The 10,998-nt window shown below is 57.9% G+C and overlaps 1 protein-coding gene across 6 annotated transcripts in view; it reads left to right on the top strand.

The window, feature by feature from the left end:
• The window catches only part of CFAP46 (cilia and flagella associated protein 46), a 123,004-nt gene that overhangs the window by 91,678 nt on the left and 20,328 nt on the right, over positions 1 to 10,998 (top strand). For 5 of the 6 annotated variants that reach the window (XM_037733135.1, XM_017513568.2, XM_017513564.2 and 2 more), the window contains exons 38-40: positions 3,122 to 3,256; positions 3,331 to 3,510; positions 3,997 to 4,167. In XM_037733135.1, coding sequence (XP_037589063.1) covers positions 3,122 to 3,256; positions 3,331 to 3,510; positions 3,997 to 4,167 — 486 coding nt within the window. The remainder of the gene's footprint in view (positions 1 to 3,121; positions 3,257 to 3,330; positions 3,511 to 3,996; positions 4,168 to 10,998) is intronic. The other variant, XM_017513566.2, reaches the window with a different exon arrangement.

Genomic DNA, 10,998 nt, shown 5'->3' with positions numbered 1-10,998 from the left:
CGGTAGGTGCTCTGCACGCCCCGCCTGCCACTGGGAGGAGGGACCCTCGGCAGGTGCTCTGCGCGCCCCGCCTGCCACTGGGAGGAGGAGCCCTCCGTAGGCGCGCCCCGCCTGCCACTGGGAGGAGGGACCCTCGGCAGGTGCTCTGCACGCCCCGCCTGCCACTGGGAGGAGGGACCCTTCCTTGGTAGATACTCCTGCTTCTACCCCAAGTCTGGTTCACACCTGTCGCCTGTGCCGGAAATATACAAGCGAAGTGTTTACACTCCCCGAGTGTAGCAGACGAATTGTGTCCCCAGCTAACAAGGGCACAGCCCCAGGAAGAGAGGAAAGTGCAGGAAGCAGGCATCAGAGAAGAAATGGGGCCAGGGAAACACAGGACTTCCGGGACAGACGTGGGCGGGAACCACAGGGCGTCTGTGGGTCAGCAGGGAGGGCAGGCTGGCAGGTGGACCGGCCCTCTGCAGCATGGGGCCCTCCCTAGTCCAGCCCCGAACTGGCGAGTGTGAAGCAGGCCCCGGCTCCTGGTGTCGCCCACGGCAGTGGCTCTGACCGGCCCACACGGGGACCTGGGGAGCTCAGAAGCTGCAGGAGCAGCCTGCAGTGGGCCTGAGCATGGGGTGCCGTGGCTCCCAAGCCCGTGTACAGTGGGGCGGCCCTGGGCCACCTTGGCTCCCCTCTATCCCCACCTCCCACAGCCACGGAGGCTGCTGCCTCAGTGCACCCAGGTAGCTCTGAGAAGGGCAGTCAGGACCTTCTTCCCCCTCAGCCCAGGGCCCACCCTTCTCCAGAGCCCTGCGAGGCCGCCCAGGACGGCTGAGTCACCTGCTCCCTCAGGACCCTGTGACCGTCCCTACAAGCCACACAAGCCTCTGGGCACCTTTTGAAACACCTGTGCAGATGCCAGTTCCTCCCCTGGAAGGCACCTGTCCCAGCGGACAAGCTGGGCTTGTCCCCACCCACCAGCTGGTTGGGAAGACGCCCTCAGGGACCGGTGCAGCCGCAGTGTGTGCCGGGCTCCACGCCCGGGTCGCCCCGGAAGTCCTGTGTTTCACCGACTCTCACGCCTGCCTGCTACGCTTTGCCCTCTTCCTGGGGCCGTGCCCTTCTTACCTGGGGACGACACGCTTCGCCTGCTGCACTCGAGGGAGTTAAACGCTTCTCTGTGCAGCCCTGGGTTGGCCCTGAGATGTCGCCTGTCCTGCGCCTTCAGGACCTAGCACAGGACTTGACGTGCCTCATGTGAATCGATAGAGTTGTGGCTCTCGGTGTGACCTGCACAGGTGGCAGGTGGCTGTGGAGCAGAAGCCGGGCTCGGCAGGGCCCCCTCTGTGAATGGTGGTGAAGGTGCCCCAGCGAGGGGGGGCTGGGGCGGAGCAGGCGTCAGGCCCGGGCGGAGCGCAGAGGCCTCCAGGGCCCCTACCCCATGCAGGCCCGACCCGGCCATACCTGCTTCTGCCCCCCCAGGTGCCGCCTTCCGCTGTCCTTAGATGTGATTTGTGGTGGTGTCCAGCTTCTTGAAATCAAAGCTTAAATCGAGCTTTTTCTGGCTTTTTCTTGTATTCAAGGCTGTGCTTTTCCTCTAACCCCCATTTCAGTCTCCTAAGTTTTGATACCGGAGGATTGAACCCGTCTAGGGTCACTTGCCATGCTGTGTAAGGTGCTGCCCAAGCTCCCTGTCTGTTGTGTGACAACCCAGCAGATTGAGGAGCGTGGACACAGGCCGAGGCTGGAGCAGAAGTTTAATAAGTGAAAGAGGAAAGCGCTCTGCGGCGGAGAGGGGGCCGCCGTTTTTACAGTTGAATGTGAACGCTTTGATAGGAAACTCCCCTCATCCCTTTGGCTGTTCTTGTGACCTCCCTTGTCTGTGCAGCCTCGGGTGTGTCTTTAGGGAGCAGGAGGTATAGCTTCTCGTCCGTGCAGCTGTGGGTGTGTTTTGGACGAGCCCCCGTCCACCCCTCCCACAACCCACACAGGTGCCCTCGGACCCCACCAAGAACAGACCTGGAGGGGAAGAGACTTCCCGGGAGCAGGCTGGTGACCCGGAGAACGGAGGCCTCTCTGCCGGGCCTGCCTGCCCACCAGTGCAGCTGCCGCGTGGTCCTTCCCAGGCTGCTCTCTCTGTGCCCGTGGCTGTGACTTTTCGGGCTGTCTCTCCGAGGACCAGCCTTGGCTGTAGGCCTAACTTTTCCTTTTCTTCTCCCTCAGTATTTTCATTCTCTAAGTCCGTTTAAAGTATTTTCTAAATTCCATTGCGATTTCTTCCTTGACTGACTTGATGATTGTATCTGGTTTAATTTCAAGGCGCCTGTGTTTCTCACGGGTGTATTTTCATTACTGACTTCGGTTTAATGTTGTGGTTGAAAACACACCCTGAGTGACCTCGGTCCTGGGGACTCCACGGTGGCTGCACGTGACCCAGCCCCGGTCGGTTTTGGTAGCTGCTCCTCACACACCTGAACCGCGTGCGCCGTCATTAGAGGGACAAGGCTCTGTGCGCCCGGCGGCCTGCGCTGCGCCGCCTCCAGCGTGCTTGCTGGTTTCCACCTGCGCTCAGGTGGCCCACCTTACAATCGGGCTTGCCAATCACTCCTCCATTTCTATCAGTGTCCTTTATATTTTGATGCCTAATCATTGAGTGCACACAGATTTCACATTGCGACACCTGTGACCTGAACAACCGGGGGGCTCCCTCTCAACCCAGTTGTTTCAGGGGCTGCCTGGGCTTCCTACCCCCAGGTGGGGGCTTGTTTCCCAGCCAGACCAGGGACCCCTGGGCCTGTGCAAGCCTCAGCTCCAAGAAAGGTGCTTCCGAAACGGGAACAAGAGCCCCTCGGAATGCTTGGTACTGCAGGCCCATGTGACTCAGGCCAGCTTCCTGGGGGGGCTGCGTCCTCACCCTGGCTGCAGCGTCTCCTCACCCAGGCTCGGGGGCCAGGGCCACCCTGCGTCAGCTCAGGGCTGGAGGGTTTGGGACACGGAGGGGCCACGCTGCGCCTGAGGTGCCCCCCACCCGGGAACCCTGCCGAGGAGCCCAACTGCCCCAGCCTCCCTGGGTGGACCCTGCCCACGGCGACAAGCAGGAAGACAGATGCCCGCCAGCCTGTGGTGTGTGTTACAGGTGGGCGCCAAGCTAAGCAACCTCAGGTCTCTGGAGCTGGAAGCAGAGGAAGAGGATGCCGTGAAGTCCAGCAGGGACCTGCCAGCCTCCAGGGCGGCCCCGGAGGAGCACGGCAGGAAAGGCGGGGACCTGAAGGTGCGGCTGCCCCTCCTACCCCTCTTGTGTCCTCTTCTGGAGCCCGGCCTGAGCCTGAGCCTTGTGCCCCGCAGAGGAGGATGGTTCTGGCCCAGCGGTACCTGGCGCAGGCGTCAGAGGTGCTGCTGCAGTGCCTACACGTGGCCCTTGGCAGTGGCCTCCTGGATGTGGCAGCAGCCGCCAGCCTGGAGATGGTGGAGTGCATCGGCGCACTGGACCCCATGACTACCTGCCAGTTCCTGGCGCTGTCTCAGGTGTGGCTCTGGCCCGTGCACCTCCAGCCAGGCCCTTCAAGGAGGAGGGAGGACCCTGGCACAAGGAAGCTCTCTCTGCAGGGGTCCCGCCCCTGGGATTCAGCTGGGGCCCTCACCTTGGGAACTCCATTAGAGACGAGGGCCATAGGCCGGGGTTCTCAAACAGCGGGAGCCCGCCGGCCACGTAAACTTGTGGCTCAGAGAGAACATGCATTCGTGAGCCCAACCCCAAACCCCACATCGGGCAGACACGGAGACCCAGCAGTCAGTCACAGGCCGGCAGGGCCGTGTCTGTGTGGTCCTATGGGGGAACAAGTGTGGCCCCACGAGACTCTGCAGGTGCCAGGAGGAGCTGGCGTCCTGGGGGAGCCGGGCAGGAGAGCCAGCCCACTCCTGCCCCAGGCTCAGCCACGGCGCCCCTCCGCGGGCTGCAGCCCTCCCCGGCCAGGCCTTGGGCCCTGGCACGCCTCCCCTGCTCTGTTTCAGAGCTGCTCGGCCTCAGATACAATGAGGGACGTCCTGCTCGCAGCCACGGCCAACACCAGCAGCTCCCAGCTGGCAGCCCTCCTGCACCTACAGCACCAGCTCCGGCGCCAGGACAGGACCACCACCAGCCTGGGCGCCAGCGTGGAGCAGAGGCTGGCTGCTGTGTCCAAGGTAACTGGGCAGGGATGTGGCTGAACCTGCCCCCAACGCTGGGGCTCTGCGGACAGACATCACAGCCACACAGTCCCACGCCGGAGTGAGGGCAGCCTTGCGCTACCCCCGGCTCCTGCGCCGTCCCTCCCCCCGCCCCTCTTCCCACCCCAGTTGTGTTCGCCTGGGCCACCTGGCCTCTTGGAGCCTCGGTGTCCTCCTGGTCCTTGGCGGGCAGTAACAGCCCACCTGATGGGTGCTGTGAGGTTGGCGAGGCCACTGCAAACGCACAGCCCAGCCTGCTGCCGAGAGCTGGCCACCAGGCGGGCCGAAGTGCCCCGAGGGCCTCACGGGGATCGGAGCTGGGTCAGGTCCGAGGCTTCCGTCTTGAGAAACATTTGTAGGGCAGGATAGCTATGGCACCTTTTATTTGGATTATCAGGTGTGAATGGCAGTATTTAAAGAAAAAAGACTTACGGACATTTCTCAAATTGTGGGAAATGGACAAACGTGGCCTGGTGGCTCCCCCTCCCTCGGGGGCTACGTGGCTACCTTCGTGGTCTTCTCGCTGGGGTGGACCTGACCAATTATCCCCTCGTCCAGGGCTGTTGGGCAGACAGTGCTTTGCTGGTGAGGGTGGGGTGGGGGCTGCATCCACCACTGGGTGGCAGGAGCACCCCCTGCCATTGTGACATCCAGAGACATCCGCAGACATCACCTGTGGGAAAACATGGTCCCAGCTGGGAACAGGTGACCCCACCCAGAGGTGGGAACCTGGAAAGCTGCCGTCCTTCTGAAGCTGAGAGGATGGAGGGTGGCAGGCAGGGAGTGGGCGGCGGAGGCGAGGGGACTGCAGGCCCAGCCCAGGCCCGAGGACAGGAGAAGGTGGCATGGCCCGGCCCTGCGCCTGGAGGAAGACCCTGGTGCCCATGGCCCGCCGGAGCTGGGTCCAGGAGGGTGTGCACGGAAAGCAGAAATAAAAACGGGCTAAGCTGGACATCAGCGGAGGACCTGTCATCTAAGCCAGATGTAGGGGGGTGTGCATGTGGCCTAAGCTTGGCGTTGGGGGCACCTGTGGTCTAAGCTGGGTGCAGAGGTGCATGCCTATGGTCTAAGCTGGGTGTGGTGGAGTACATGCCTATAGTCCTAGCTGCTCAGGAGGCTGAGGCAGGAGGATCACTTGAGCCCAGGAGTTCAAGGCTGCAGTGAGCCCTGATGGTACCTGTGAGTATCCACTGGCCCCAGCCCGATTAACATAGTGAGACCCCATCTCAAAAAGAAAAATGGGCCACCTGGGCAGCACTTACTGGACAGGGTGAGATGTGAGCAGCCAGGCTCACACCAGGGCACCTGCTGTGGGTGAGCTGGGCACGGGAGTCACAGCCCTCCCTCCCCTGTGGCTGTGGACCAGGCAAAGCTCACCCCATTGGAGCTTTGGGGACCAAGGACCCCAGCATGTGTGACTGATGGCTCCTATGTGTCATCCCCAGGCCATCAGTCACCACGATGGGGGTCACCACCCCTCAGGTCCCACCTCCCCCACCCATGCTGTTGCAGGAACCCTCATGGGAGTGGTACGCCAACTTGCAGCCAGGCACAGACTCACTGCAGTCAGGCTGGGGGACGGCGTCACAGCGGGCCCAGGCCATCAGGCCAGTAAATGGCAATGCCTCATATTCTTACAGTCATGAGCGATGGAAGCAGTGAGAACTGGCTAAGCTAAAATTCCCGCACTGAAAACACCTACTGCAGTGAGCCGACCCTCACCCTCTGCCCGGGGGCCCCTGGATGATTCAGGGATCAGCTGGGACTGGTGTCAGCAGAGTCTCTGCAGGGAGGAGAAGGAGCAGCCTGGAGCCAGGAGGGGAGAGGCCACCTCACTGCTGCTGGGAGCAGCCCCACAGCTGTCCCACCCCGGGGACACCCGCTGACAGCAGAGCCCCACGGCACCCTGGGGACAGCCACTGAGAGCAGAGCCCCGCGGCACCCTGGGGACACCCACTGAGAGCAGAGCCCCGCGGCACCCTGGGAACACCCACTGAGAACGAGCCCCACGGCACCCTGGGGACACCCACTGGGAGCAGAGCCCCGAGGCACCCTGGGGACGCCCACCAGGTCCTGGGCCTTAGGGATGCTCCCCTTGAAGCTTCTGGAAGGCAGTGAAGTCTGCTGTGGTCCTGTGGTGCCTGGAGAGGACGCAGCCCCCAGGACGCAGTGTCCCCTGCAGCAGCCCGTATGTGCTCTCCTAAATGAAGCGCTCTTGCAGGGGCTTCAGGGAAAGCGAACGTGGCCAAAGGTTGAATCTGTGACAGAGAAGCAGACTGAAAAGACGGAGCAGGGGCGCTGTGATTTGAAAGCTTGTCCCGCTCGAAACCCGTGTTGAAACATGAGCCCCGTGTGGCAGTGTTGAGAGCTGGGGCCTTTTAGAGGTGACTGGGTCATGAGGGCTCACAAATGGGTCAACCCGTTTGTCGGCTAATGAGTTAATGGATTAATGGTTATCCTGGGAGTGGGGCTGGCGGCTTTGTGAGAAGAGGAGGAGACCTGGGCTGACAGCCGCTCGCCGTGTGGTGTCCTGAGCCACTGGGGACCCTGCAGAGGCCCCACCAGCAACAAGGCCCTCACCAGATGCGGCCCTTTGACCGTGGACTTCTCAGCCTCCAGAACTGTAAGAAATAATTTCCTTTTCTTTAGAAATTACTCAGTTTCAGATATTCTGTTATGAACAACTAGAAATGGACTAAAAATTGGTGTCGGGAGTGGCATTGTTGATACTAATGAATACCTGAAAATATGGAAGCGGCTTCGGAACTAATGAGCAGAGGCTGAAGCGTCTGGAGGAGGAGCGTTACAAACCCATGTCTAGACAGGCCATTAAGGGTGATCCTGGCGAGGGCCTGCCTGGAAGACGGGATAATTAGGGGGCGTTTGGAACTCTTTTGTTTGAGATGGAGCCCGCTCTGTCACCAGGCTGGAATAGAATGGCGTGAGATCTCGGCTCACTGCAACCTCCGCCTCCCGGGTTCAAGTGATTCCCCTGCCTCAGCCTACTGCATAGCTGAAACTACAGGCACACGCCACCACGCCTGGCTAATTTTTGGTATTTTAGTAGAGATGGGGTTTTACCATGTTGACCAGGATGGTCTCAATCTCCTGACCTCATGATCCTCCCGCCTCAGCCTCCCAGAGTGCTGGGATTACAGGTATGAGCCACCGCGCCCGGCCAAGTTTGGAGCTGTTTAGAGATCTGGTAAGTAGTCGTGACCAGAATGCTGATGGAAGTATGGACAGGAAAGGCCATGCTGATGAGATTTCAGATGGAACTGAGGAGCAAGGTGTTAAAACCTAGAATAAAGGTCAGCCTCATAGCCTTGTCATACATCAGCAAAGGCCTTGGCTGTTGTTGAAGGGCATTTGGCAGAATAAACAGTCAAGCAGCAAAGACTCAGGCTGCTGCGTGGCTACTTACAGCCACTACATAAGCTGCAAGAGGAAAAAATGACTCGGAGGTGGAAATTAGCATCAAAAGAAGAGCAGAAGGGTGTGGAAGCTCTCGGCCTGGCCACGTGAAGAGTCAGAGGTGCATCCAGGAGGGTAGCAAGGCTCTAGACCATTCGCCAAAAGTCAGCCTGGAGAGAAGGGCCGGGTGCTGTTCCTCAGAGACCTTCAATTCTGCCCTCCTGTTCCAGGCCTGGAGGCCACGGAGGGCAGAACCATTCCGGTGGATGAGCCAGAGGAGCCCTCTACAGGGTCCCCGCCCAGGGCCTGCTGGGGGCCATGCTCCCTAAATTCCAGTGCAGTTCTCCTTGGCAGCCCAAGCAGTGGCTTAGGCAGCTCTGGTGCAGACAGACCCACAGCTGAAGAAGATGTGGCCACGGCCACGTGGCACAGATTCCACAGGCTTGCAGAGAGCAAGATGGAGGCTTTGCAGCCTCCACCCAGATTTCAAAGGATGCCATTGAACCTAGGCAGAGACTCGTCCCACGGATGGAGCCGCCTTAGTCAGCCCCACCAGAGCAAAGCCTGCTGCGGCCATGGGAACAAGACCCCCCCCAGGACCTGAGAGCTGTGGAGCCACTGGCAGCTTGCAGCACCCACCACGGGAAGGCTCAGGCAGACTCCAACCGTGAGAGCAGCCATGTCGGCTGCACCCAGCAAAGCCATCGGGGCGGCCCAACCCCCCACCCGTGTCCAGAAGCAGCAGGTGCCGTCAGAAAAGGCCATTCCCTGGCTTTAGGGTCACGTCAGCCCTGCGGGGTCCGGCTTTCTTGGAGCCCACCACTCCTCTCTTTTTGCCTGTTCCTGTTTTCAAGTGGGAATGTCTCAGGCGGTCCCACCGCTACATGTCGGAGGAAGAGAACTTGTTTGGATTCCACAGGCTCATAGATAAGACTCTGAACTTTGGACTTTTGAGTTGCCGCTGGAAGAAGTTAAGACTTTGGGGCTTGTAGGAATGTATTTGTAGAAGAGAAAGACATGAATTTGGGGGGCAGAATGCTATGGTTTGATGTTCCCTCCAAAACTCATGAATGGATTGATCCAATTCATGGTTTTAGATTCAGGGATTATCCTGGGAGAGGGACTGGTGGCTTCATAGAAGAGATGCCCTGCGCTGCCCTGGACTCTGTGGAGTCCCCACCTGTGAAAAGGCCCTCAGCTGACGTGGCCAAATCTGACCAGTGCTGGTCCACATGCAGCCACAGCAGAGTCCCCCAGTACCGAGGCCACTTGGAGTGTGTTTTCCAGCCACGGTGATGTTAAACGGGAAATCGGTAACAAAAATGGACCAATGAGAAACATGGTTGCCTTGAAATTAAACAGTATACTCAACAATGATCAAATTAGTCAAAGAAGAAGTCACCGTGGAATTCAGAAAACACTTTAAACTGACTTAGAGAATGAAAATACTACAAGTAAAAACCTATGTGGCTTAGCTAAAACAGTTACTGGAAAAATACAGCTGTGAATACAAGAAGGAAGCCAGAAAAAAAAAAAAAAACACCTTGATTTAAGCTTTGATTTCAAGAAGCTGGACAACAACAATAAATTACATCTAAGAAAAATGAGGACAAATCAACACATCAGAAACAGTGAAGCCAAAAGGAGCAGAGGAAATCCAAGTCACAAGTTGGTTCCAAAGAGAAGACAGTGAAATGGAGAAAGCCCTGCTCAGGAAAAAACAGAGAAAAGGCGAGTTCTCAGTATCCGTAAGAAAAAGACCCCTCGCTGAGATGGTGCAGGTGTTGAAAGTTCATAGAGAATGTTCTTCATAGCCTCAGTCCATACAGGGGACACGGAATCAGACCAACTCCTCAAAGTACACCGCTCACCAGCACTGACAGAAGCGTAGAAAATCTTTTCTTTAAAATGTTGCTGCGAGGGAGACCAGAGCCCACTGGCTTCACCAGTAAATTCTTCCAAAAACGGAAAGAAGAAAAGCCACTTTCCAAACTCACAGCAAGTAGAAATAAAGCACAAACTCCCTCTTTTACTGAGAGGCCCGATGAACCTTGACGCTGGAGACTTAGCAGGGGCATTGCAAGAAAGGAACAGCTCTCCCGTCAATATTACACAAGAATCCTAACAAAACGTAGCAGATAAGGTCCAGCGGTTACAAAGGGATGCCACACCACGGTCAAGGGGTTGTGTTCCATGTGGTTTAATATTCAAAGAGCACTCAACATCAGTGACCATGTTAACAGAGGGACAAGGAGACAAATCCTAAGATCATACTGGCAGGTGCAAAAAAATGTATCTTTCAGAATCCAGCATCCACTCATGATTCTTAAACTTAAGATACAAGCAAATGTTCTTAATCCAATAAAGAATATCTATGCCGCCCTAGCAAGCATCGTGTTTAATGTACAGTATTGAAAATGTTTCCCCAAGAGTGGAAATGCACACCCTATCAGCTCTTGTATTGAATACGGCACAGTAAGAGTCAGAAAAGAAATACAATGTAGAAAGACCCAAGAGGAAATACAGGACTAAGAGATTGAAGAACTTGAGGGCTGTTCCTCGTTCGTGGCGGAGAGGCTCTGCCTGCATCATGTGAAGCCAGCAGTCTCTCTGTGGCCGAGGGTTCACACATGCTCTTCCTCCTTCCGGAGAGATCTCAGCTCGGTTCCCCGAGCCATTAGCAACGCTGTTTTCCGCAGAGGTGGCCTGACACGTGACCCAGAGCTGTGTCCCTTGTGGGGAGCCTGGGGCTGTGCCACTGCCTTGTGGCCACGGGAGACCCAGGGTGGGAGCCGTGCGAGGGGAAAATGGCACACCAGACTCCACTGAAATGCAGAAGTCCTGTTCGTCAAGGCCGCCCTGCCTTGCGAGAGTCGAGGGGCAGCCACAGAGGAGGAGAAGGTACTGACACTAGGCTGTCTGACACACGCATGGATGGAGAGCATGGGTCCCTTTTCAGTAAGAAAAGGAGACACTGATGGAAGATGGCACCAGGGTAGACTTTCACAGACTCGGAGATTCGAGTGCCCAGGAAACAATTTGAGTGGCGCTCAGGTGCCCTGGTCAGCAGGGAAGTGCAAAGCTGAAGGCTGACACAGCTAACCGGCCACCAACTAGAGTGGCCCAGATGGAAAAGGAGAACACGGCCAGTGGGGTAGACAGGGATGGGCAGCTGGGGCTCCCTGGGCCTCGTGCCCACCCCTTGGCACAGCAGCTGCTTGGCAGAGTTCTGGCAGAATCGCTGTAGCTGACGCCGCACCTGGCTCCATGCCTGGGAGAAAGGCATCTGTGCACACACGCGTCTGTGTGTCCGTGCTTGTCTGCGTGTGTGTGCATCTGTGCACGTGTGTGTCTGTGTGTCCGTGCTTGTCTGCGTGTGTGTGCATCTGTGCA

The sequence above is a fragment of the Cebus imitator genome, unplaced genomic scaffold (assembly GCF_001604975.1).
Source record: "Cebus imitator isolate Cc_AM_T3 unplaced genomic scaffold, Cebus_imitator-1.0 Scaffold495, whole genome shotgun sequence".
NCBI classification, from domain to species: Eukaryota; Metazoa; Chordata; class Mammalia; order Primates; family Cebidae; genus Cebus; species Cebus imitator.
Note: the sequence above shows the minus strand (reverse complement) of the source record. Positions and strands in the feature narration are given on the sequence as shown.